The sequence below is a fragment of the Zophobas morio genome, unplaced genomic scaffold (genome assembly GCF_036711695.1).
Source record: "Zophobas morio isolate AGI-343-1 ecotype UQ-CSIRO unplaced genomic scaffold, CSIRO_AGI_Zmor_V1 ptg000022l, whole genome shotgun sequence".
In the NCBI taxonomy this organism is placed as follows: domain Eukaryota; kingdom Metazoa; phylum Arthropoda; class Insecta; order Coleoptera; family Tenebrionidae; genus Zophobas; species Zophobas morio.
This window is the reverse complement of record NW_026972127.1, coordinates 4,366,634-4,393,623: the sequence shown is the minus strand read 5'-3', so window position 1 is coordinate 4,393,623 and position 26,990 is coordinate 4,366,634. Positions and strand designations below refer to the sequence as shown.

Sequence of the window (26,990 nt, the reverse complement as noted above, 5' to 3'; positions counted from 1 at the left end):
GATATTAGAGGTCCTGAAATTCTTTCAAACTTAAAAAACGCTATGAGCTCCAAAAATTGTTACATATTGTTAAAAAAAAAGATCCTAGGGACCCGTAAAATTGTTTCAAAATTTTTCAATAATAAAACACCATGAGCTCCAAAGATTTTTTCACCTCCTTTAAAAACAGAGTAACAGAACTTAAAAAAAATAGACTGGAGGTCCGCAAGATTTTTTAATCTCTTTCAAAAACAAAATACTGGAGACTCCAAAAATTGTTTCACCTTCTTAAAAAGTATATTAGGAACCTCCAAGATTCTCTCAACTTCTTTAAAAGACAGATAGTAGAGGATTCTTTCAAACTTTTAAGGAACTCGAAAATTCTTTCAACTTTGTTAAAAAAGATACTAGAGGCCATCAAATTCTTAAAAGCCTCCAAGATTTTTTCACTTAAAAAAAATACTAGGCACCCCTAAAATTCTTTTAAACTCTTTTAAAAACAAAACACCAGGAGTTCCTAAGATTCTTTTACCTCCTTTAAAAATGCACATGGAGCTCCCAAGAGTTTTGCAGTTTCCTTAAAAAAAACACGAGTCTCAAAATGTTTTCAAATTCTTTCAAAAACAAAACACCCTTTAAAAAATAGACTCCTGGTCCGCAAGATTTTTTAAAACTCTGTACAAACTATAATACACCAGTGGCATCCAAATCCTTCACGTTCATTGAAAAAGGTATAAGGGGTCCCTAAGATTCCTTAAAGGCCCCCAAAATTCTTAAAAAAAAACGATACTAGAGGTCAGTTTTTTTAATCTTTTCAAAAAAAAAAAACGTCAGGGGCTCCAAAGATTGTTTCGCCTTCTTTAAAAAAGGACACTGAGAACCCCTAAAATTCATCAGTTTTTAAATATAGGCTAAACGACTGTAGAGGCTTCTCTGATTCTGTCAAATTATTGAGGACTCCCAAGAGACTTGTATATTCTTTAAAAAATATATACATAGGACACATAAAATTCTTTGAAATTCCTTCAAAAATAAAACAATACTGGCTCCAAAGATTTTCCACTTTCTTTAAAAAAAAAACACACAACATAAATCCCTAAAACTATAAAAAATATATAGACTCGAGGTCCGCAAGATTCTTTGAAACTCTTTCAAAAACAAAATACCAGAGGTTTTAAAAGTTCTTTCCTTTCCTAAAACAAGACACTTGAAATCTCCACCCAAACTCTAAAAATCGTATATCTGACACAGTTTTTTTTTTTTTTTAATAAAAAATCAACATCTGGGAAAGTACGAGTATATAGGTGTTCCAATTAAAAAATACATCTTTAATGTATGAAACACACAATATCACTGCGTAACCTTCCATCACCAGGCTGGTGGGACACCCTGTATTTAATTACCAGAAAAATAAAAGATGAAGTTATCACACCTACACTGCAAACATTAAAAATTGTAGCTAAACCCGGGCGCCCCCAACTAAGAACCGCCGCGACCTGGAAACCCGAAAACCCGCCACTGCCTCCACCACCACCTCTTTAGTCATCGTCATCGCAAATCTTTTTCATATTTTTCGTGCATGTCGCCCGAATTAATTGCCATCCCCCTCGCCGAAGTGTTCTTAATTGCCGGGTCGTTGAACTAAATAAGTCTTGGGGTGTTTTCCTCCCCAGCCCTTGTGTGTTGCAGGCATAGCAATTCGCGCAGATATCATCTGAGTTACGTCACATACACTTCGGCGCACCCCCGACTACGCGTCGCGACGTCAGTTTTACTTCGGCGCACACCACTCGATCCGCATCGTGTCCTAAATCATTAATTGTTATTAGCGATAAAATTCGGCAAAAATGACCAGTGTGCAACCGACGAAAAAAGTCGAAAAGGAGTTCAGAATCAGACGGTAAGTGCGCCTTCCATCCCTTGCAATTTCTCCGCCGCTCGCCGAAATAGTGTCCAGATTTCCCTTATCACGGAATAATCGATATAGCTGCCGTTATCAGTGGCAGCTTGTCGAATCGCGAAAACTGATAGTGGAAGAGGTGTGCTAATTCGGGACGAGTTTTCGGATGGGAAATTCGCTGATAACATGGTAGATGTGGTTGTGGGTGTAGTTGCCGTTTGAGGGTTCGGGGGTGGTTTTGGTTCGGGTGGCGGAAATGGGGCTGATTTGTGTTTTGATTTTGTTGTGTCGGCGCCCGGTTGTTCCTGTGAGAGTGGTTTTCCTTCTTCGTCGCGATGTTTTCATTTTATCGATTTGGCGTGAGTCATGTATGTAGTTGCCAAGGGGTAAAAATTATGTTACTTAGACAAAACCTAAATAATAATTACAGTAGGAGGGTGGGCTGATATTAAACACGACCCTCGGGTAGTAGCTGATTTGTTCAGAGCAATAAAAAAGACTATTTTAATGGCATGTTCCACGAACACTGGAAAAAAGTTACGCTCGAAAAAATAAACTAACTTGGTAAAACGATACTTACTAGCTTAAATGCGGTCTTAATTTTGTTTTACACTCTTATAAAATCGGAGTTTTTTTTAATTTTTCAAAAAAAAAATTAAAGTGCGTCTTACCACTGTAATGTTTTTGTGTCATATTTTATTTTTTGTTAATTTATTTATTTAGTGACAAAATTTGACATCTTCGAAAATTCAAAAAGTCATCAAGTTGGCGTTGTGTGCTGAAAACGTAATGAAAAATCATGTTTTATTAATCCATCCTGTTGAGCATAATTAACATTTGAGCCAGTTGTTGAAAATCATTAATTTTATTATACGAAAAAGTAAGGTTAGATTGACAAATTAGCGTTGTTAGCTGTCATCGATTAAATTTTAGGCTTACTGTAAATGTACTGCAGAATACTGACAAAAAATCAAGGCCAACTTGTAGACTTTTACAGTTGAACACTCAGTATGTTAAAATATTGAGTTTTGGATCAGTTGAAAGGTCTATAGAAGTAGGATTAAAATAAAAGCTTGTACATTTAAGAATTGAAAACGAACATGTTATTGAGTTTTTCGGAAAATATAAAGGTTTGTCAAGTATAAATTTAACCACATTTTTTCAAAAAAATCAAATTTCATAATAACAAAAATGATACAAGCGGAAATATATAGTATTTTTTTCAGTAATAATAATGATAATATTAATAATAATCCTTTATTACGTGGCTTACCAATTTTGCTATAACTTATGTACACATTTTTCACATGATTTTAGTAAGTAATATTCTTTTTATACAATGTATTTGTCAAATATGGGACTACATCATAAAAAATTGGTGAAGGTTATTTCGATAGAACTTCCCTCGCCCCTGAAGTACAATGAAACATATTCAGTATTTTAGAAACATTTTAACAATTTTGATTTTTTCCAAAAATCTGGATGTCTACAGTGAAAACTCAACACATTTTATACAATTATCTGTCTAATAATCATCCCCACCAACAATAGGATGACGTCATCTCCAAAATTTACATTAGTAAATGTAATTTAAATTTAATAAAATAAGATACTTTTGCACTTGTGGTTTCTGAATCCGTGTTAAGTTTATACTCTAGATCTCTAGATTTTTAGGAAAAAAAATTCAAAATTGTATAACAACATGTAAATTTTTAATCGACATTTTTTCTTAATTATGACGTAAACTTATAATTCCACCGAATTAGTGTTCCTTAAATTTTATTAAATAACATAGTTCTACATGTGTGATTTATGAATCCGTGTTAAATTTTTATTCTTTGTAAAAAATTGTATAAACATTTAAACAATTCAACTTTGAAATTGCGAAAACCAAATGTTGTAAAATCTTGCAAATATTTTAAGATTATTGGTAAAAATTTTGGAAAAAAACTGAGTGTGGTTTATTAATTCAACAGTTCTCACCTCACAAAATCAATCTAATTTCATTTTCTTTCAAGCGCTGATGATGTAATCTAAACGTGCTAATAGTCGAATTTTTTCTAAGTATAAACATAAACAGTCGAAGTCAAGCAAGTGCTGAGAAATATGAAATATCTGCGATTTTTCCGTGCGGGGATGTTAATTGCACCACTGGTTTTTACTTTATAGAGATTATCATAGAACGAAAATCGCAAAATCTAGTTTTGTAATCTTTTAAGCAAGCTGGATTTGTCGGATTATATCTCAAGGGCGAGGAATGTTCTGTCGAAATAATTTTCAACAATTTTTTTTACTTTGTGTTGGCAAAATCTGCACTGTTACAGCTGTATATTTTTGAGGTTATAGGAAACGGTTTTTTTTTTTCTTGTATTACACTGACGATATAGATGTCAAACTGTCACGTAATTTCAATTGAAAGCGACACTACTGCCACCACAGTTTTTTTTTTAATTAATTCCATAGCTGACTAGACGACCTTTTTTTTGATCATATGGTTAAATTATCACCATCTTTTCTACGTAAAATACTCAATGATATTTTGCCAGTTTTCAACTTCGTTTATCACACACTACTTTTTAATCAAGTAAACTAAAATTTCATTTTGTTAGTGTCAAATAATTTCAGCAGAAAATGCCAAAAATTATCCTACTACGACAAAAAAGTGCTGTAAAAAGATGCTTTTTACTATTTCATAAAGACCGCAGCTGAAAATTTTTGTGTTGGCAATTCTGAATTCTGTGTCAGTTCACAGATGTCAATTTTGACAGAGTGCGCCTAAAGTATGGGCCACTGCTGACTTGGTGCCATAAATTTCAGTTTGTCAGTCAGGTATGCCATCATAAAATTTTAAATATGTTGCCAACCTGACAAATGGAAAAGAACAGTATTACCACCACAATTTAAAAAAATAATAATTCCACAGTTGACTGGACGACTTTTTTTCCATCACATGATATTATTTATTCACAATCTCTTGTATGTAAAGTAGGCACTAGTACTTTATATTCATGGTGGACAAACTGATTCGTCGATGTGTAGTTTTTTAATACATAATTATCCCGACATTTATCACACACATTTTTTAATCAATTAAAAAAAAATTATATTGTCCTACTACTACTACTACTACTACTACTATTACTATAACTAAATTGACAATCAGGTATGCCATCACAAAATTTTAAACATCCTGCCAATTTAACAAAAAAAAACTGAAACTTGATTAATAGTCACTCGGTACTAAAAAAAGTATCAACACTGTTTATGTTACTAAAACATTTCCTAACCTTACATTTAAAACAGATAACCCGACAAGAAAAATTGAGAGAATTTTGATTATTCTGTACCGACTACCAACAAACTTACTAGATTTTCATGGCTAACCCTAAGCCGAAAAGATCGTGAATGGATAATATAAAGGCGTTTAAAATATCTACATTTTTTCTGTCAAATACCGAAATCAAAAATTCTGAAAAATACCCTACAAATAAAAAATATTTTAAAATTTAGTTTTCCAAATTAAATATAAAAAAATAAATACGAATGCCGTAGGATTTTTTTAAACTGGACATAACTGAAGCTCTGCAAGCAAAATTGGGAAAGACGTAGGGCGTAGTTCAATTAATTTAACTTCAGTTTGTGTCAGTCACAGTGACATTTAGATAAAGAATAATTAAACTACGCCCTACGTTTTTCGCATCATTTGTTTCCAGAGCCTAGCCTTATGCCAAATTTAAAAAATCATGCCAAAGTAACCTCTACTTTGTTTATTTCTTAAACGTAAACAAATCTTGATGACATCGTCGCGAAATTCTGTTAAAAAATCGTTAAAGATTTTTTTTTTATTTTCGGATAAATTTAAAGGAATCTGGTGTTTTGTTGCTGGATGAACTTGAAAAAACCTTTTGAGCTTTTAGTGTTTCATTTTTTATGGATTTGAAAAAGTCTTGAGTGCCGCAGTATTTTTGCTTTTTTAGACTCTTGAGTACCCATGGTGTATTATTTCGGGAACCCCTGGAGATTTTTTTTGTAAATAGTTTAAAATAATTTTGCGGCACTTTGGTGTTCTATTTTTGAAAAATTTAAACCAATTTTGAGATTCTAGGTATTACTACTTGGAAAGAATTTGAAAGTGCTTTGGAGTCTTTTCTTATAATAATAATTTAATTAAATTTCTTAGAGGATACGTTATTTGCTTAAATTAGTCTTATTTTAGTAGCTACTAGCCCCCGCCGCCCGCCCTCTTTTTTCTTAGAGCGTATGTCATTTGTCAAAATCGGTCTTATTTTAGCAGGTACTAACCCCCAACCCGCCCTCTCTTTTCTAAGAGGGTTTGCCATTTGCCAAAATCGGTAAATAACATACCCTCTAAGAAAATAAAGGGCGGATGGGTGGGGCTAGTACTTGCCAAGATAAGACTGATTTTGGCAAATGACGTAGCCCCTCAAAAAAGAGAGGGTGGGTGGGCGGGGCTAGTGATTGCTAAGGTAGAACTGAATTTGCCAAATGGCATACCCTCGAAAAAAATAAAGGGTGGATGGGTGGGGCTAGTACTTTCCAAAATAAGACTGATTTTGCCCAATGGTATACCCTCTACCCTTCATTCTCTTAGAGTGTATGCCATTAGCCAAAATCAGTCTTATCTTAGCAGGTACTAGCCCTCTAAGAAAATAAATGGGGGGGTATGGGTGGGGCTAGTGTTTGCCAAGTTTTTTTTTGTAAGAAATTTCAAAAAATTTAGGCGGGGTCATAGTTTTTTTTTTGTTTTGAAAGAATTCAAAAGAATCTCAGAAGAAACTAGTGTTTCATTTAAGGTTTTATAAAAAACTAGGGTCTCTTTAGTATTTTCTTAGTGAAAATAAAAGAATATTAGAAAGGCCTACTATTTTATTTTTGACTTTGAAAGAATCTCGGGAGTTCCTTTTTTTCCAATTTTTAAACTTTTTTAACATTCAATAAGTATCTCAGGGCCTCTTGTTTTTTTTTTAAGAATTTATAATAAACTCTAGGCTCTTTTGCATTTTTTTAGAAACTCCGAAACCCTTGGTCTTTTTTAGAATTTTAAAAATTTCGGACGCTCTTGGTGTTTTTTGATAGAATTTGAAGGAGTTTCGGGGCTTTTTTTTTGAAAAGATTTAACATAATTTAACGGAGACCATTTTTTTATATAGAATTAGTGATAATCTCGGGGCTCTATTTTTTTGTAAGAAATTTGAATGATCTCGGGTGGTCACACTGCTTTTGATTTTGAAGGAAATTAAAGAATCTCGGAAGCAACTACTGTTTCCTTTTAAGAATGTATAAGAAACAGAGGCCTCTAGTGCTTCTTTTTTTGAAAGAATTTAGATGAATTTATAAGGATCCATAAGGATCTCAGGTCTCTAGTGTTTTTCTTTTATATAAGAAATCTGTAACAATCTTCGAAAGTCGTAGTAGTTTTCTTTTTTTTTGACAGAATTTAAAACACTCTCGGAAGCAACTAGTGTAAGTTTTCAAGTATTTTTAGGAAACTGGGATCTCTCTAGACTTTGTAAAGAATTTAAAAGAATCTGACCCGACGCTAGTACTTTTTTCTGTAAGAATTTGGAAAGAATTACAGGAACTCCTATACTATTTTTTTAATTTAAAAGAATCTATGTTGTGTCTTTAAGAATTTTTTTAAAAGAATCCCAAGGTCTCATAATATTTATTTTTTAATTTCAAGAAGAATCTCAAGGATCAATTGTGTTTTTTTTTATATTTGAAAGAATCTCTAGAGCCCTTAGAGTTTTATTTTTTAAAGAATTTGAAGGAATGTAGCAGGGCTCTAGTGCTTTTTACTTCCCGAGCGTAAGCAAAGGAAGTATTGTAATCGAGTCCGTCGGCCGACTCTCTACTTTTACGTTTTCTCGATCTTTCATGACCCCTAGAAGACGAAGAAATAGGTCTCCCATTTCCGTCTGTCTGTCCGTCCGTCTGTCCGTCCGTCTGTCCGTCCGTCTGTCCGTCTGTTGTCCCGGATTTTATTAGACAGATAATCTCCGAAAGTACTCGACCGATTGTTGTGAAATTTTGTACTTATATTAAGAATATCATGTAGATGGTAAAACGCTAACCAAAATTTGTCTAATCATCCCCACCACTAATGCGATGACGTCACTTCAAAATTGTACATAGTAAATGGGTTTTCAATTGTAGAAAATAACATAGTCCTACACATGTAGTTTACAACTCTGAATCGACTTTTCACCCGAAACGTCCAGATTTTTGGAAAAAAAATCAAAATTATAAAACAACATTTTGAAATTTAATTTTTAATCTGCTAACCAGAATGCTTTGAAATGTTGCAGATGTTTTAAGGAGTCATTTAAGCATCATAAATCTTTAGTCAAAAAATATTTGCTTATCCCCTCCAAAAACTTGATGACGTCAGCTCAAAAGTTTGTGGAATAAATCATATCTAAAATGTACAAAATATGATGAGTCTGTACTTGTGATCTATCACTCCATTCATATTTTTTGGATTTGCATATACAGGGTGACTCAAAAAAATTAATGAATGCGTAAATATATTTTATTGATTTAATCAGGAACTACAAAACCGAATGCTTTGAAATCTTGCAGATGTTTTAAGGTTATAAAGAGCATAATAAATGTTTAGTCAAAATATATTTGCTTATCCCCTCCAAAAAATTAATGACGTCAGCTCGAAAGTTTGCCGAATAAATCCTATCTAAACTGTAAAAATATGATGAGTCTGTACTTGTAATTTATCACTCCATTCATATTTTTTGGATTTGCATATACAGGGTGACTCAAAAAAATTAATAAATGCGTAAATATATTTTATTGATTTAATCAGGAACTACAAAACCGAATGCTTTGAAATCTTGCAGATGTTTTAAGGTTATAAAGAGCATAATAAATGTTTAGTCAAAATATATTTGCTTATCCCCTCCAAAAAATTGATGACGTCAGCTCGAAAGTTTGCCGAATAAATCCTATCTAAACTGTACAAAATATGATGAGTCTGTACTTGTGATTTATTACTCCATTGATTTTTTTTTGGATTTGCATATACAGGGCGACTCAAAAAAATTAATGAATGCGTAAATTTATTTTATTGATTTACTCAGGAACTACAAAACCGAATTCTTTGAAATCCACTGCGAAAAAAAAACATAATAGGCATGCAGTCGTCACGTTTCCGACAGCGAGGGAAGTACTGTCTAAACTCTTTAGACCAATTTTTTAATGAATTAAAAGAATCTCGAGAAGCTGTACTATTTCATTTTTGAAAGAATTTGAAAGAATCTAGGCCATGGATAGCGTTTGCTTTGTTTGCCACTTTTTGTAATTATTTGGATTTTAATTCAGGGGCGAGAAAAATTCTGTCAAAATAACTTTTGACCAATTTTTTTTAACCTTTATTTTTGCATGTTTTGTCGCTTCTTTTTGGGTTTTTTTCTTGTATTTATCTTTTTCGTGGACGTTTGTCCTTTTTTCATTGCTTTTTTTTATTGCATTTTTTGAGAATTTTGGGCACTATTTTGTATTTTTGGTCACTTTTTTTTGTAGTCGCCTTATCTGTGCATGTGTTCAGAGGCATGGAAAGTTATGTCTAAATAAATAACTGAAGACCAATTTTTCTAACCGGTTTTCACATTTTTTTTTGTTATTTTTTTTTGTCTTTTTTTTCATCGTCTTTTTTTTAATTTTTTTTGAAACTTTTTGTTCCCTTTTTTGCTTTTTTTGTCACTTTTTTTTCTAAATTTCTTTTATTGTAAATCAGGGGCGAGGAAAATTCTGTGAAAATTACTTTTGACTCTATTTTTTAACTTCTGTTTACGCATTTTTTGTCGTCACTTATTGTGTTTTCTTTTTCGTCTTTTATTTTTTTTGTAAACTTTTGTAATTTTTTCATTGCCTTTTTTAATTGTATTTTTTGAGACCTTTTGACGATATTTTGTATTTTTGGTCACTTTTGTAGTAGCCTTATTTATGCATTTGGTTGATTGTACTTTAGAGGCGTGGAAAGTTCTGGGTAAATAATTTTAGACCAATTCTCCTTAACCTATTTTCGCATTTTTTGCACTTTGTTTATAGATTTTTTGTCTTTTCTTTATTTTCTCTCTTGTGACATTTTTGTCCCTTTTTGTAACTGTTTTTTTGTGTTTTTATGTCATTTTTTTCTAGCCACTTTACTCTTTTCTTGCGTTTTTTGTCGACTTTTTGTTGCAATTTTCTATTCTCTTTTTATGTTTTTTGTCCTCTGTATTCGCATTTTTGTCGTCTTTTTTGTAGACTTTTTGTCCTTTTTTCAGTGTCTTTTTCAAGAGTTTTTGTCGCTTTTTTTATAAATTTCTTGATGGCAATTCAAGGGCGAGGAAAATTCGGTCAAAATTACTTTGGGCCTTTTTGTACGTCCTTTTTTGTGGATTTTATTTGTCTTTTCTTTATTTTTTTGTGATTTTTTTGTCACTTTTGTAGTAGCCCTTTTTATAAATTTCATTGATTGAAATTCACGGGCAAAGAAAATTCTGTCAAAATAACTTTACACCATTTTTTTTTTGTTTTCCCAGTTTTTATCGCCTTTTTTGTCTTTTATTTATTTCCTTTTTAGTGACCTTTTGTTTTTTTTTTTAGCTTTTTTTGTTGTTTTTTAGTAATTTTTTGTAGTCGCATCATTCTGCGGATTTTCCGTCGCTTTTTTTAGCATTTTTGTTCTCCTTTTTGTGATTATTTCTTTGATTCCTTTTCAGTTTATGATTCTCCAATTTTTCGATTTTAAAAGTTTTGGCATTTCTAAGTTTTCGATTTGTCCATTTTCCGAGTTTTCGATTTCTGGATTAATCGCTTTTTCAATTATTCAACATTTCGATTTTTCGATTTTTTTAATTTCTATTTCTCCATTTTTAGATTTTTCGATTTTTCAATTTTTTGACTTTTCGATTATTTTATTTTCACATTTCTGGATTTATCGACTCCTCGACGTTTCGATTTTCCGATTTTTTAGTCTTTCAAGTCTTTAATTTCCCATTTTTTCAATTTTTCGATTTCCCAATTTTTCGCTATTTTAATGTTTTGATTTTTCGATTTCTCAGTTTCGAGATTTTTCAGTTCTTCATTTTCTCGATATGATTTTTCGATTTCTCTTTTTCCAATGTTTCAATCTTACGATTTTTCAGTATTATGATTCTTCAATTATTCGATTTTAAAATTGTGCGAATTTCAAATTTTCATTTTTTGCCATTTCTACCTTAAGTTTTCGATTAGTCAATTTTCCGAATTCTTGATTTTTGAATGAATCGGTTTTTCAATTTTTCGTCTCTTAGATTTCCCGATTTCTTGACTTTTCGATAGTTTTGTTTGCCCTTCTCTCGATTTCTGGTCTTCTCGATGTTTGGATTTTTCGATTTTTCGATTTCTCAATTTTTCGAAATTTCGGTTTTGAATTTTTTAGTGTTTCGGTTTCTTGATTTTTCAGTTTTGAGATTTTTCAATTCTTCATTTCCTCGATTTTCCGATTTTTCCACTTTTCGAGTTCTGGATTTTTCACTTTTTTGATGTTTCAGTTTTTGGATTTTTTGTGAGTTTTCGATTCCTTGATTTTTCGACTTTTATATTTCTCGACATCTCGACGTTTCGATTTTCCGATTTTTTAGTTTTTCAATTCTTCCAATTTTAAATGTTTCAATCTTTTTTGTAACCACTTTTTTTTTCTTTACTTGCATTTTGTGTGTTCCTTTTTGTTGCGTTTTTCTGTTCTGTGTTTATGTTTTTTGTCCACTGTTTTCGCATTTTTGTCGTTTTTTGTAGATTTTGTTGTCTTTTTGAGTGTTTTTTTTTTCATTTTTTCAAGATTCTTTGATCGCTTTTTTCTATAAGAATTTGAGAAGAGTCTCGAGATCTCCTTTTTTTTTAATTTAAAAGTATCTCTCGTGTTTTTTAAGAATTTTTGAAAAAGAATCCCAGGGGGCCCTAGTAGGTTTTTTTAAAGAACTCAAGAAAAATGTCAGCGGCCTCTAGTGTATTTTTAAGAACTGCAAAGAATATCGGGAACCTTTAGTGTCTTTTTAAGAAATTTATAAGAAACTCTGGGCTGTCTTGCATTTTTTTAAAGAATTTAAAAGAATCTCAGGGTCCCTAGAGTTTTTTTTTTTAAGAAATTGAAGGAATCTCGGTGCAACCTTGTGTTTTTTTTTTTTAGAAATGGAAAGAATCATGGAAGCCCCTACTGTTGTTTTAAAGAATTTTGAAAGAATTTAATAGAATCGCGCGGGTTCTGTTTTTGTTGTTTTTTATTTTAAAAGAATCTCCGCTGCATTTTTAATATAATGTTGGAAAAGAATCCCGGTGGTTTCTAATAGTTTTTTTAAGAATTCAAGAAGAATTTTACGGGCCACTAGTGTTTTTTAAAAAGAATTTGAAAAAATCTCGGGGGCTCCTAGTGTTCGTTTTAAGAATTGCAAAAAATCTCGGGAACCTCTAGTATTTTCTTAAGGAATTATAAGAAACTCTAGGCTGTCTTGCATTTTTTTAAAGAATTTAAAAGAATCTCGTGACCCCTAGACTTTTTTTCTAAGAATTTGAAAGAATCCCGAGGGTGTTATTTTTAAGAACTGAAAAGAACCTTGGAGGCCCAGGTTGATATTGCCAAATAACATACCCTCTAAGAAAATAAAGAGCGGGTGGGTGGGGCTAGTACTTACCAAGATAAGACTGACTTTGGCAGATGACATACCTTCTAAAAAAAGAAAGGGTGGGTGGGCGGGGCCAATACTTGCCAAGATAAGACTGAATTTGCCAAATGGTATAGCCTCTACCCTTCATTCTCTTAGAGGGTATGCCATTTGCCAAAATCAGTCTTATGTGGGTAACTACTAGCCCCGCCCGCCCACCCTGTCTTCTCTTAGAAGGTATTTCATTTGCCAAAATCACTCTTATCTTACGAGGTACTAGCCCCGCCCACCCACCCTCTCTTTCCTTAGAAGTAATGTCATTGCCAAAATCAGTTTTATCTGATGACTAACTTTTACAAAAAATAATCAAAATTTGGAAACATTACGAGCTTACTATTTTCCAAACAACGGTATAGTTTAATTATTCTAAAATTGACTAATTTAAGAGCTTGAGCGTGAAGAAGTTTGAAAATGAAAAGAAACTGCCTCTGAAAATTAAATGAAACATAACCTTAAATTATTTCACACTAGAATAATTCACTAAAACTCACACTGGCAACGTTGCCAGTTTTATTTTGAAAGAAACGCGATGATGTTAAAAATCAAAATAAACAATCCACTTTGATTAAATTTTCACAATTAGTAAGAACACACTATTTTCTAGTTTGTCTCAATGCACCTTTATTTGTTTACCCTACTTACTCGAGTGCGACAAATAAACTCACCAAATAAATGAAAATTCTTATCCCTATCTTAGCTTATCTCTTTTCAATTGTTTATTTTTATTTTCGTGGTGTTTACTCGACCTGTTGAACCTCCTCACCCAGTTTAAAGACTTTTGTTCCTCCACCTGTTGTTATTCCAACAGTTTCCCAAATGTTTCCACACATCGTAGCTAAAAGGTGACCTAAAACTTGTAAGTGCTTCCTCAAACTACATTTTAGTTTTAACCCATCCAGATTTTTGGAATCAGGAACTAACATTTGGAATAATTTATTGAAACCACGTCAAAAAAATTCGTGACATCTGCCATTAATTTTATTTTTACTGATTTATGTATTCGACAAAACTAGGACAAATTAAACCGAATTTTAGAAGAAAAAACACAAACAGACCAAATTATATAGCTAGAGATTGCAGACACCCGGAAAGGTAACAGTCACTAGCTTCTAAATTAGTACTAGGTAATGATGATGTTACGAATTGAGATGGATTGGACCTTTAGTTTTTAGATCTTCTCATAGAACTCTATACCCTTGAACAGAAAATTTTGGATGTTTGTGATCAATATCTTCCGCTTTTCAATTTACTTGTGTGACATTTCATTATCCAGACCTAAATTTACGATATCTGACTCTCAGATTCGCTATCACCTATAATACTGTTGTAAAATTTGAAAAATTTTAGATGAACTTCAATCTTATAATCCTATTCCATAGATTATCAACATAGATAAAGATAACATGAGTTCTAAGGTAAATCCGGTATTTTCATGCGGTATTGTTACCAGTCTGAACGCAGTTCTTCCAAAGTCTGGAATTTCGTTCTTTTAATGCTGTATGGTTGTAAAAAAACTGGTGCCCGAACCAAAGTGTAATAACCAAAATCTAGATGGTATCATAGTTTTTTGTACAATAGTTAAACCCTTCGCTTCCATGGTTAAAATCCGTCTTTTTTGCAGCGTGGAGGACGTCCCCCCCACTTGGGAGGAGTCCTCCGCATAGCAGTCGAAGCGTTCCGAGTCGGAAATGGAAACGGAGCCCAACATCCTCCCCCTCCGGCACGGCTGCGACGACCTATGGACCTGGAACCGGCGCGAGCGCAGCCCCGAGGTGCGCCTCTACGGCAACAACTTCCGGATAGCCCACTTCCACCCGAACTGGAGCAGCGGCACCGCCGGGGTGCGCGGCACCCGGGTGCTCAACAACGGCCGCTACTTCTGGGAGCTGCATCTATCGCGCCGCATCTTCGGCACCAGCATGATGTTCGGCATCGGCACGAAGAAGGCGCGTCTGCACGCCGACTCCTTCACCAACCTGCTCGGCGAGGACGACAACGGCTGGGGTCTGAGCCACAAGGGGCTGCTGTGGCACGGCGGGCGCTGGACGCACTACACGAAGCCCTTCCGGGAGAACGTGGCCACGAAGATCGGCATCCTGTTCGACGGCATCGCCGGCACGCTGAGCTACTACAAGGACGAGAAGTACCTGGGGGTGGCGTTCCGGGGGCTGAACGAGGTGAAGGAGCCGCTGTACCCCATCATCTGCTCGACCGCCGCGAAGACTGAGATGTACTTGGACTCGATGAAGCGCGACTTTGTGAACCTGCAGGACCGCTGCAGGGCGGTGATCGTGAAAAGGATCAGGAACAAGCAGGATCTGGAGAAGCTGTTCGTCCCGACGAAGATCAGGAGCTATCTCGCGGAGGCGATCGTGGACAGTGTGGAGCCGTTTAAGCCGGTCAACCAGAACAATATCTCGAACAATGTTGGTAGTATGTAGGATGGGTCTGGAGGGAGTACTGGAGCGGTACTGATGTAGATATTCTTTTAAACCGTGGATTTGTCCATGTGCCATTTTCAGGATGTACATATTCTATGTAAGTGGGACGAAAAGGCCAGTGGTGAATGTTACCTAGGAGCTAGTCGTAGAGTGTAAGATATTTTATCTAAAAATAAATGGGCGTTTCTTTTCGGATGATTCAGAATACTCTACTTTTTTATACTCATGACACGAATTTATTGTTAAGCTAAAACCAGTACATAACGTAATGAAACGATTTGTGATTTTCTAGTCTTGTTTGTTTTTAGTATTTATTTTTTGTTGTTGTTTTTCATGTTTGATATTTGTTATCGTCCCTTATTTATTAAGTTGCACAAATAGTGTGTACATTTTGGCCAGTTTGTGCAATAGAACTGTAAATAAATAACATTACGTTAAAATTATTTCTTTAGGACCGTAAGGATGTAATGAATGAAATTGATGTTTAGAGCAATTGAATACATTATTTTTTAAAGGGTTATGGTTTTATTTCTTCCCAAAAACACTAAAGGCAGCGTGTTCTATGGTAAACAGTAGTATATCCAAAAATTATGAAAAAAGTCTCAACCTGCTACGCCAACACAATTCGAAATATTCGGTTTCAAAGTCAAATTTTTTAAATATCTCAAAAATTGTCATATTTTATTTATTTTGGAAAAAGGGTAGAAATTTTCAAAGAACTGAAGTCGCAACAAAATTCAGGGGATCGAAATCAACAAAAAAATGTTCTTTGCTAAATTTCGAATATGCTCGAGGAAAGGTCAAAGTAATGAAAATTTGAGCTTTTCGTAAAGTTGCCTAAAAATTCGCAAAAAATTCTAGGAGATAGAGTTCGACGAGCTAAATCCAAAAACATGACATTTTGATGATCCCGGACCAAGATTAACAACCAGAATCGAAAGTTTCAGAACAATCATGACGTTTTGGTTAAGAAGGTATTTTAAGCACAATTCCGGAAAAAATAGTTGGCCAAAAATTATGAAAAAAACTATGTTTACGCAGGAATAGAAGAGCAAATTATCCAAACTCGCTGCCACCACTGATTTTCAAAATACGCGGTTTTGAAGTCAAATTTTCAAAATATCTCAAAAATTGTCATATACCTATATATCAATCGGGCTATTTTGGAAAAATGGTAGGAACTTTCGAAAAATGGAACGTTTATTGTTGAATAAAGACCACGTATATTACAAAAAAAGTCAATGAATAAGCCCCGCCCACCCGCTACATCTCAATTGTGATGAATTTTTTTATTCGTCGTGAGACGGGACGCGGAGTTTATATTTCTCTACAAGAAATAACCAGTGAAATATGTTTTAAGAAAACTACAAATACTAAGAAAAATAAATCAAAAATTAAACCCCACCCACTCGCGCCGACCTCAATTGTGACAAATTTTTATTCGTTGTGAGATCGAGGGGCGGAGCTTAATATTGTAAAATCTATATTTCTCTACAAAAATGTATCATATTAAACATGTTTTAAGTTTCTTGTTGTGATAAGATGACAATGCATAGTAAGAAAAATAAGGCAAAATATAAACCCCACCCACTCGCCCTTACGTCAATTGTGACGAATTTTTTGATTCGTCGTCAGCTGAGGGCGGAGTTTAATTGCAAAATCTTTATTTCTTTACAAAAAATTACCACGTGAAACATTACCAATTTACGCTACAATACAGTAGTTTTTTTTATGTTTAGTCTTTTTTTATAACAAAATACTTCAAACATGTTTAAAATGGTAATTTTTGTAGACAAATATGGATTTTGTAATTAAACTCCGCCCCTCGATTCGACAACAAATGAAAAATTGACCACATTTGAGACGGGGCGGGTAGGTGGGGCTTCTTTTTGTTGATATTGTATGTATAGTTTTCTTTCAACAACAGGACCCTTAAACATGCTTCACATGGTAATTTCTTGTAGAAAAAAAAAGATTATGCAATTAAACTCCTCCCCCAACCCACGACGAATAAAAAATCCATCATAATTGAGAGACGAGAGATGGGCGGGGCTTATGTTTTGTCTTTTTTCTTAACAATATGTAGTTTTCTTTTTAAAACATGTATAAAATGGTACATTTTTGTAGAATTTTGCAATTAAACTCCTCCCCTCAATCTGACAACAAATGAAAAATTCGTCACGATTGAATTAGGGGTGGGGCTTAATCATCGACTTCTCTTTTAATGTATATAGTTTTCTTTCAACAACACGATACTTGAAATATTATTCGTTCTACCTGTATTTTTTAACTTTATTTTTTGTTCTTATTTTTCTCATACGTTGAAGTGTCTCTTAAAAAAATCGTATCATTTATAAATGTAGAAAATATTTAGCAAAAAAAAATAACAAAAAAATAGAATAAGATGCAGTTATAAATATAGGATGATCCTGGAGCAAGATTTAGGACTAGAATCGAAAATTTCGTAGAAAATGTAAAATTTAAAAAATCGAAATTAGAAATCGAGAAAAATTGGACAATAAAAAAAACGAAAAATCGAAAAATTGAAGAATCAAAAAATGAAAGTTTTTAAAAATCGAAAAAGTGGAAAAATAGGGAGAAGTCGGAAAATCGAAGGATCGAGAAATCGAACCGTCAAAAAATGAAAAATCGAAATGAACAATCCCAAAATTGAAACATCGAAAACTTGAGAGATCGAAAAAGTAAAAAATCGAAGTGGAAAAATCGAAATGTGTATTGAAAAATTCCAAAACGGAAACATGGAAAACTATAAAATCGAAAAAACGAAAAGTGGAAAAATCAAAAAATCGATTAGTGAAAAATAGAAGAGATGATATTAAGAAATTTGAATTTTATATACATATATAAAAAAATTGTAATTAAATTGTAATTTCGCAAATGCAAAATCTAAAAAGTCGAAAAACTTAAAAAAAACTATAAATTGAGAGAAGTTGAACGATTCAAAAAGCAAAAACTCGGGAAATTGAAAAATAGCAAAACAGAAATCTAAAAAAAAAAAAGAAAATAGAAAAGTCGAAAAATTAAAATTGAAAAACTTAAAACTTAAAAAAAGCCGATCGGGAAAACGAAAAATCAAAAAATCGATTAATCGAAAAATTTAAAAATTGTAAAAGTGAAACATCGGAAAATTATGAAATTGAAACATAAGAAGAATGAAAAATCGAATTTTTAACACATAGAAATTTAAAATTGTAATATCGAAAAACACAAAAATTGAAAATCTAAAATTTAAAAAACTGAAAGACTAAAAAATCTACAATTCGAAAAAAATTGAAGAACTGAAAAACAGAAAAATCGGGAAATTGAAAAATCCCAAAACTGAAGTGTCGAAAAAAAAATTGTAAAATCTAAAGAAAGTAGAAAAATCGCAACGTCTAATAATTCAAAATTGAAACACTTCAACTTAAAAAAAACGATAAATCGAAAAATTTGAAAACTGAAAAATTGAAAAATCAAAAATTGTAAATATCAAAACATTGAAAAATAGAAAAATCTAAAAGATCGAGAAACTGAAACATCAAAATAGTAAAAACCCTAAAATTTAAACATTAGAATAATTGAAAAAACGAAGAACTAAAAAATCAAAACTAGAAATCGAGAAAAATTGGGCAATCCAAAAAAAAAACTAAAAATCAAGAAATTGAAAAATCCCAAAACTGAAATATCAAAAAAATCGAAAAATTGAAGAATCAAAAAATGAGAGTCTTTAAAAATCGAAAAAGTGAAAAATAGGGAGAAATCGAAATGTAAAAAAAGTGAAAAATCGAAATATATATTGAAAAATCCCAAAATTGAAACATTGAAAACTTGAGAAATCGAAAAACTGAAAAATCGGAAAAGTAAAAAATCAAAAAATCGAATTAGACAAATCGAAATGTGGATTGAAAAATCTCAGAACTGAAACATGGGAAACTATAAAATCGAGAAAACGAAAAGTTGAAAAATTTAAAAATCGACTAATCGAAATATTGAGAAATCGAAAATTTAGAAACGCCAAAAATTAATAAATCGAAATTTTGAATGCATATTAAAAATTTGAATTTTGTATTAAAAAAATTGTACATTGAAATTAAATTTCGAAAATAGAAAAATCGAAAACGTAAAATCTAAAAAATCGAAAAACTTAAAAAGAAACCCTACAAATTGAGAGAAGTTGAAGGATTCAAAAACCAAAAACTCGGGAAATTGAAAAATCCCAAAACTAAAATCTCGAAAAAAAAATTTGGAAAAGAGAAGAAAAGTTAAAAAATCGCAAAATCGAAAAATTCAAAATTGAAACACTTAAAACTTAAAAAAAAACCGATAAATCAAAAAATTAAAAAATCGAAGAACTAAAAAAATCGAAACATTTGTGAAAAATTGAAAAATCGAGAAATCAAAACATCAAAAACGTGAAAAACCTAAATTCTAAAAAATCGGAAAAAGTACAAAATCAAAAAACCCTAAAGTCGAAACACCGAAAATTTGAAAAATTCCAAAACTGAAACATCGAAAACTATAAAATCGAGAAAACGAAAAGTGGAAAAATCAAAAAATCGATTAATCGAGAAACTGAGAAACCGAAAATCTGGAAACCTCAAAAACTGAAAAAACGAAAAATTTAAAAATTGTAAGAGTGAAATATAGGAAAATTATGAAATTGAATCATAAAATGAATGAAAAATTTAAATTTTTAATCCATTTTAAGAAATTTAAAACTGTAATATCGAAAATCACAAAAATCGAAAATGTAAAATTTAAAAAATTGAAAGACTAAAAAATCAAAAAACTACAATTCGAGAAAAATTGAAGAACTGAAAGACCGAAAAATCTGGAAATTGAAAAATCCCAAAACTGAAGTGTGAAAAAAATGTAAAATCGAAAAGTAGAAAAATAATTCAGAATTTAATAATAATAATAATAAAAATATGGCTTTATTCCCAACAGGTTACACCCAATTACAGGGAAGTTGAATTGATACAATTCAACTTAAAGAAACCGATAAATCAAAAAATTGAAAAATCGAAACATCGGAAACTTGATAAATCGTAAAACTGGAAAATCGACAAATTGATCGAGAAATTGAAACATCAAAAAAGTAAAAAACCTAAAATTAAAAAATTGGAATACTTGAAAAATCCAAGAACTAAAAAATTGAAAAATTGAAGAATCCAAAAACTGAAAAATAGGGAAATTGATAAATCCCAAAACTGAACGTCGGAAAATTAAAAAATCGAAAAACTGAAAAATCGAAAAATTGAAAAATAAAAAAATTTAAAAATCAAAAAATTGAAAAATAGAAAAATCTAAAAGGGACAGTCGAAAAATACAAAGAACGAGAAACTGAAACATCAAAAAAGTAAAAAACCTAAAATTTAAAAATTCGAATTGAAAAATCGAAGAACTAAAAAATCGAAATATTGAAGAATCCAAAAACTGAAAAATAGGGAAATTGAAAAATCCCAAAACTGAATGTCGGAAAATTGAAAAATCGAAAAATTGAAAAATCGAAAAATTGAAAAACCGAAAAATTTAATAAAAAAATCAAAAATTTTAAAAATCAAAAAATTGAAAAATCAAAAAATTTAATAACGAGAAATCGAAAAATCGAAGGATCTAGAAATCGATTCAAAAAATTGAAATATATATTGAAAAATCCCAAACTGAAAGATCGAAAAATAAAAAAATCGATTAACTGAGAAATCGAAAATTTAGAAATGCCAAAAATTGAAAAATCAAAAAATTTCAAAATTGTAAAACTGATAATGTAAAATAATATCAAAGAATAGAAGAACCGAAAATATAAAATTTAAAAAATCGAAAAAGCTACAAATCGAGAAAAATTGAAGAATTGAAAAACCGAAAGATCGGGAAATTGAAAAATCCCAAAACTGAAATGTCGATAATTGCAAAGTCGAACAATCGCAAAACCGAGAAATCGAAATAACCCAAAATCGAAAAATTCAAAATTGAATCATTTAAGCTTAAAAAACCGATAAATCAAAAAACTGAAAAATTAAAACTCGATAAATTGAAAAATTGAAAAATCTAAAACCGACAGTCGAAAAATCGAAAGATCGAGAGGTTGAAACATCAAAAAAGTGAAAAATCCAAAATTTAAAATTCGAAAAATTGAAAATTTGAAAAATCCCAAAACTGAAATATTGATAAATTGAAACATCTAGCGTGTTGATGATCACGGACCAAGATTAAGGACTGTCGTCGAAAATTTCGGAACAATAACAAAATTTTTGTTAAGAAGATACTAAGCACGAGTCCGGAAAAAAAGGTGACCGCTACGATCACTGGTTTTCGAAATATTCGGTTTCAAAATCACATTTTTAAAATATCAATTCATTTTGGAGATTTTGGAAAAATGGGAGAAATTGTCAAAGAACTGAAACCATAAAAACCTTCAGGAGATCGAAATCAATAAAAAAATCTCCTTTGCTAAATTTTGAAGGTGTCCGAGGACAGGTAAAAAATTTCAAAGGAAGGAGAATTGAAAATTTAAGCGTTTTGTGATGTTGTCCAAAAATTCGTAAAAAAATCTGGGCCATAGATTTTTCGACAAGCTAAATCCAAAATCATAGCATACGTATATTGGTGATCTCGGACCAAACTTAAAGCCTATCTTCGAAAATTCCGGAACAATCTTGTCATTTTTGTTTTAAGGTCGTATTTAGCACGATTCCAGAAAAAATAGCTGGTGAAAAATTATGAAAAAAATCATGTTTACGCAGAAATGATGCAACTATGAGGAAACATAATCTCAACCTAATACGATAACTGATATTCGAAATATTTGGCTTCAAATTGGAATTTTTAAAATATTAAAAAAATGCCATATTTCATTTAGATGATTTTGGAAAAATGGTAGGAATTTTCGAAGAACTGAAACCGTGAACAACTTCAGGGGATCGAAATCAACAAAGAAATCTCTTCTGTCAAATTTTGAAGGTGTTTGAGGAAAGCTAAAAAATTTCAAAGGGCGGAGTGTTAAAAAATTGAGTTTATTGCGAAGTTGTCTAAAAATCCACAAAAAAATCTAGAATATAAATTTCGACGAGCCAAATCCAAAAACATGGCATGTTGTTTCCGGGCCATGACCCAGGACTCTTACCGAAAAATCCGGAGAATCCTGACATTTTTGTTCAGGAGATATTTAGCCCGATTCTGGAAAAATTAGCTGGCCAAAAATTCAAAATAAAATGTTTAAACTATCTTAAAAAGTGCTATATTTCATCTAGGCGACTTAGGAATAATGATAGGAAATTTTTTAACTATCGGTTTTAAGAAAATTTGTGGGATTACACGACTAAAATAAAAACTTCCAATAATTTTCTTATAATAGATAATTCAAATAACTAGTTCACAATAAAAAAGGGGTGACCACAAACACGCCCATATCCATGTTGAGCGTTTTATTTCCTTAACTAAACACACAACATAAAAATAATTTAAGGATTCGCGTTGGTCTCTTTCGCATTTTGCAGAGCTTGCGTGATATACAACTTGGCCAAAGACTGCGAACACAGTTGAGAAATCGCCTGACTATAAGTATTAATCTGTCCAGCAATAATCATCGGATTCAACCTAGGCGGCACCGGATGCGGCCTAAACAACTTAGTAATATCCTCCTCAGGCAGCGGCGGCTCGTCCTTCGCAGCCCTCGCCGCGTTCTCCTGCGACCTCTTTTGCAAATACCGGTGCTTATCCTGCTGCTGCCGACTAACCAACTGTTGATACCTATTAAACTTAATCGCTTCCTGGTTCAGCTCATCCACTCTATCCATCAAACACCGCAACTGCCCCTCTAATACTGACGCCGTACCCAAATCCAAGAACTTCGAGCCTTCCTCCTCAGGAACCATTTCTGCCAACTCTGACATCATTATATTCGTTAGAGCCGAGTTTTTAATGACGAAGGGTACTTCCGTGAAGAGATTCTCGTAGCCTACTTTCAGCTTGAGGAGAGCTTCGGGGGTAAATTCACCCTCTTTGTACATCTCGATGGCTTGGGGGGTCAATCTGTATGCTTTAAGGGTGAGGAAGCCGCGCGATGACTTCTGGGTGTCGTAAATCACGACGACTGATTCTTCAATGGATGTTTGATAGTGGAATTGGGATTCTAGGAGGGGTAAACTGAGGAAGTTACCGACGTCGGCGCTCTGGTACCAACCGACGTGGAAATGGTCGACGTTCACGCGTCTCAAGCGACGCATCATCGCTAATTGATATTCGTCTTCATCCATGGTTTCGTCGTTTTGTTTGGGGAAAGGGAAGCAGTTTGTGATTTCAAGCCGGTTTTCTACGACGAGGCCGAGAAGAGCCCCCTGGGCTATGTCCATGTTGGTTGTGGATTCTTCATGGCAGTGTTTGACGATTTTCATGACGGCCTGTAACGATCCGAATTATACATAGTTGAAAAGGAAGCCCGTTGAGGTTAGGTTCCATATGTTAACGTTTGCACTTTTTGTGGCAGTTTTTGCACGTTAATCGCGACAATTTGTAAAAACTGAGTTTTTTTGTAAACTTACCAAGCCATCAGCTTGCACGTAAGCAATCGTGGAATCATTTTCGGGAACACGCCTCGAAGCACCCCCACGAGAAGCCATTTTATTGAGAAAGAGAAACGTCAAAAAAAGATAGTGTCACTTCATGATGCAACCAACCACACAATCCATAAATCACTAACTTTCGAGATATTTTAACGATTTTAAAAATAGTTTCGCTACGAATCAATACGATTTTGTATTTTTAACGATTTAGAATCTCTACACATGATAGATTGTCGAGATTTATATTTTAGAGCGATTGTTTAGTGGTACGTGTAAATTCCTTGGTGATTTAGTGGGCTGGTGAAAAACCCCAACTCTCTGACCTCTCACTGGAAAATTATCAGCTGACGAAAAGCATTAGAAAGCAAAATAAATGGCTCGCTTAAAGCAATTTCCATGTTTTTGGTATTTATTAGTGTTCGCAGGTTTGTGTGTCCTCGAATCCCACATAAATGTGTCAGCTGAAGACATTCTTCCATCAAAATTAAGTCAAAATGTAGGTGCCCCAACTTTAAAATTCTTATATTGGTAAGTAGTTCCAGTTTAATTAAACCCATCTAATTACCATATTCCAGTTACTCGTGCGGTTACCGCAAGACTTTCGACCAATATGTACAAATCATCCAACAAAAGTACCCCTTCATTGTGATTGACGGCCAAAACTATGATCCCCCTGGCTTTAACATGTATTTAGCTAGATTAATAGTGAGTACGCTTATCGCAATAACACCGCATTTACGTCACTTTCTAGGGCATCGTGAAAATGCTTGTAATTGTGTGTATCCTGGGAGCTGTCAACATCTTCGAGTACATCAACCAGCCCCAACCATCGTGGTGGATCTGGTGCACAGAAAACAAGCTCTATGCATGCATGATGTTGTTCTTCGTTTGCAACATCATAGAAGGGCAGCTCATTCAGTCCGGCGCTTTTGAAATCTCACTCAATGACGTACCTGTCTGGTCTAAATTAGAAACCGGTCGGATACCGCAACCCGCGGAACTTTTTCAAATCATTGAAAATCACATGCAATTTACCGACAGTAAGATCGAGTTAAATAATGGATTCGCTAAGTAATTTTTTGTTGTACTTTTTTTATCGTTTTTCAACTGGTATATATATAGAGTGTGTTATGTTAAGGAAAGTGTCTTAAGTCTGTTGAAAACCCGGTGGTTTTCGTGTTTGCGTCTGATCTTCTGTTTCATCACACCAAGTTTCAGGTAAATTTGTATGTATGGTTTTTAGAGACTATAAACTATCTTTGTGATAAGTAAAAGTTGTAAATACGACACTGTGTTTTATTTGAAGGGTGAAGTCTTCATTCAACCTCCCCAAAAATGGGATGACGACATTTCAACACTTGAATTTTGGTTAATGTCATCTGTCAGAATGATGACTTGATATATATTTCGTTTCGGTTGTTTTTATCGTGGAAAAAAACTGTTCCGCTGTGTCATTCTAATTTTTATTACTAGCGTCCGTTAGTTTAATAACTATCAACAGTAAACTAAGTTCAACCAGAGAACATAGAGAAGCGTCATAGTTTAAATTAAATGACGGTTGAGGACTCCTTGATTTATGTTGGCAACAGTGTTTGTTTCTAACTAGGAATAAAATTAACTAGAAAAAATGTCATAATATTTTTAACGACGCGTTTTACTTTCGACAAATTGACACTAGATTTACCAGAATATTACGAATTACAGTTCGTCGTCTGAGAACTTGTTTGATCTACAGACCAGAGCGCACTCAGGCCAATGTCGACTCTATAAGCGTTCGGAAACGATTTGATTCATAAGCCATGATCCGTGATCTGTTACACATTCTAACCGAAACTCAGTTTGTCGAAATTTTAGTTTGGGGACTTTTCAGTTTACTCCTATTTACTATTCAATTTTTGGATTTTACAATTTCTCAATTTTTAAATTTCTTGGTTTTCAGTTTTTTTCTTCAATTTTACGATTTTTAAATATTTCGATTTTTCAATTTTTGACTTATAAACTCTTTATTTGTCGATTTTTCAATGAATTGATTTTTCAGGTTTTTTGGTTTTTCAATTTTTCTATTTTTTCAGGTTTAGATTTTTCAACTTCATTTTTCTGATTTTTCGATTTCTCAATTTTTTAATTTTGGGATTTTTCAGTTTTTCGATTCGTCAGTTTTTCTTTCATTTTTCAGTTTTTCGATATTTCAGTTTTGGGATTTTTCAATATTTCTGTTCTTCGACTTTTCCATTTTTGACTTCTGGATTTTTCGATTTGTCGACTTTTTACCTTTTCGATTTTTAAATTTTAGATTTCTCAGTTTTTTGGTATTTTAATTTTTCGATTTCTCGATTTTTCATTTTAGCTCTTCCATAATTCAATTTTTCAAATGTTTCGATTTCTTAATCTTTCGATTTTTCGATTTTTAAATTTTAAATTGTTCAGTTTTTGATATTTTAATTTTTCAATACTTAAAATTTTAGATTTTTCGAATTCTCGATTTTTCATTTCAGTTCTTCGATATTTCAGTTTTTCAAGTTTTCGAATTTTTCAAATGTTTTGATTTCTTAATTTATCGATTTTTCGACTTCCCTGTTTTAGATTTTCTGTTTTTCAACTGCCGTTTTTTAAAATTTTCGATTTTTCAAATTTGACATTTATAAACTGTCAATTTTTCGATTTTTCAATTAATCGATGTTTTGATTTTCCCATTTCTTGAGTTTCGAGGGTTTCGATGGTCCTGTTCTTCAATTCTTTAATTTTTCGATTTTTCAGGTTTTTGATTTTTCATTTTTCAGTTTTTTTAAGGTTTAGATTTTTCGACTTCCCTTTTTGGATTTTTCGATTGCTTAATTTTTCGACTTTTAAGGTCTCAGTTTTCCATTTTTTCAGTTTTTCTTTCATTTTTCAGTTTTTCGATATTTTCAGTTTTGGGATTTTTCAATATTTCGATTCTTCGACTTTTCGATTTTTGGCTTCTGGAGTTTTCGATGTGTCGATTTTTTTACTTTTTCGATTTTTAAATTTTTCGGATGCTTAATCTTTCGATTTTTCGACTTCCCGGTTTTAGATTTTCTGTTTTCAATTGTCATTTTAAATTTTCCGATTTTTCGATGTTTTGATTTCCCGATTTAGTTTCCCATTTTTAGTTTTTTTTTCATTTTTCAGTTTTTTGATATTTTAGTTTTGGGATTTTTCAATATTTCGATTCTTCGACTTTTCGATTTTTGACTCCTGGATTTTTCGATGTGTCGATTTTTTTACTTCTTCGATTTTTCAATTTTTCGATTTTTAAATTTTAGCTTTTTTAATTTTTAAAATTTTAAATTCATTTCTCGTTTTTTCATTTCAGTTCTTCGATATTTCAATTTTTCAAGTTTTCGAATTTTTCAAATGTTTTGATTTC

The 26,990-nt window shown here is 32.4% G+C and overlaps 3 protein-coding genes across 8 annotated transcripts; 2 read left to right on the top strand and 1 right to left on the bottom strand.

Moving 5' to 3' along the window:
- The first annotated feature begins 1,747 nt into the window (after window positions 1-1,747).
- Window positions 1,748-15,555, top strand: Sp555 (SP555). 6 transcript variants are annotated; one of them, XM_064062198.1, is made up of 2 exons: window positions 1,748-1,879; window positions 14,222-15,555. In XM_064062198.1, the coding sequence occupies exon 2, from the start codon at window positions 14,289-14,291 to the stop codon at window positions 15,039-15,041; it is 753 nt and encodes a 250-aa protein (XP_063918268.1). In that variant the 5' UTR covers window positions 1,748-1,879; window positions 14,222-14,288; the 3' UTR covers window positions 15,042-15,555. The 6 variants fall into 6 exon arrangements, with proteins under 6 accessions (XP_063918268.1, XP_063918273.1, XP_063918271.1 ...); XM_064062203.1 differs by lacking the exon at window positions 1,748-1,879 and adding an exon at window positions 1,998-2,068; XM_064062201.1 differs by lacking the exon at window positions 1,748-1,879 and adding an exon at window positions 2,102-2,247.
- Window positions 15,556-22,372: 6,817 nt separating this feature from the next.
- Window positions 22,373-23,691, bottom strand: LOC135133529 (eukaryotic translation initiation factor 3 subunit H). Its single transcript, XM_064061972.1, has 2 exons — window positions 23,582-23,691; window positions 22,373-23,440 (listed from the first exon to the last, which is right to left on the bottom strand). Exons 1-2 carry the CDS (start codon window positions 23,657-23,659, stop codon window positions 22,502-22,504), a joined length of 1,017 nt encoding a protein of 338 aa, XP_063918042.1. The 5' UTR covers window positions 23,660-23,691; the 3' UTR covers window positions 22,373-22,501.
- A 215-nt stretch (window positions 23,692-23,906) lies between these two features.
- On the top strand, window positions 23,907-24,889 carry LOC135133530 (thioredoxin reductase-like selenoprotein T homolog CG3887). The gene is made up of 3 exons (XM_064061973.1): window positions 23,907-24,130; window positions 24,178-24,307; window positions 24,354-24,889. Exons 1-3 carry the CDS (start codon window positions 23,976-23,978, stop codon window positions 24,675-24,677), a joined length of 609 nt encoding a protein of 202 aa, XP_063918043.1. The 5' UTR covers window positions 23,907-23,975; the 3' UTR covers window positions 24,678-24,889.
- Window positions 24,890-26,990: the final 2,101 nt, after the last annotated feature.

Excerpts from the sequence above, each read along its gene's own strand:
- LOC135133530 (XM_064061973.1), top strand. The coding sequence starts at position 23,976 with ATGGCTCGCTTAAAGCAATTTCCATGTTTTTGGTATTTATTAGTGTTC. Across the intron at positions 24,131-24,177 it reads ACTTTAAAATTCTTATATTG|TTACTCGTGCGGTTACCGCA; the intron begins GTAAGTAGTTCC and ends ACCATATTCCAG. Across the intron at positions 24,308-24,353 it reads TGTATTTAGCTAGATTAATA|GGCATCGTGAAAATGCTTGT; the intron begins GTGAGTACGCTT and ends GTCACTTTCTAG.
- LOC135133529 (XM_064061972.1), bottom strand. The coding sequence starts at position 23,659 with ATGGCTTCTCGTGGGGGTGCTTCGAGGCGTGTTCCCGAAAATGATTCC. Across the intron at positions 23,441-23,581 it reads ACGTGCAAGCTGATGGCTTG|GCCGTCATGAAAATCGTCAA; the intron begins GTAAGTTTACAA and ends GGATCGTTACAG.
- Sp555 (XM_064062198.1), top strand. The coding sequence starts at position 14,289 with ATGGAAACGGAGCCCAACATCCTCCCCCTCCGGCACGGCTGCGACGAC.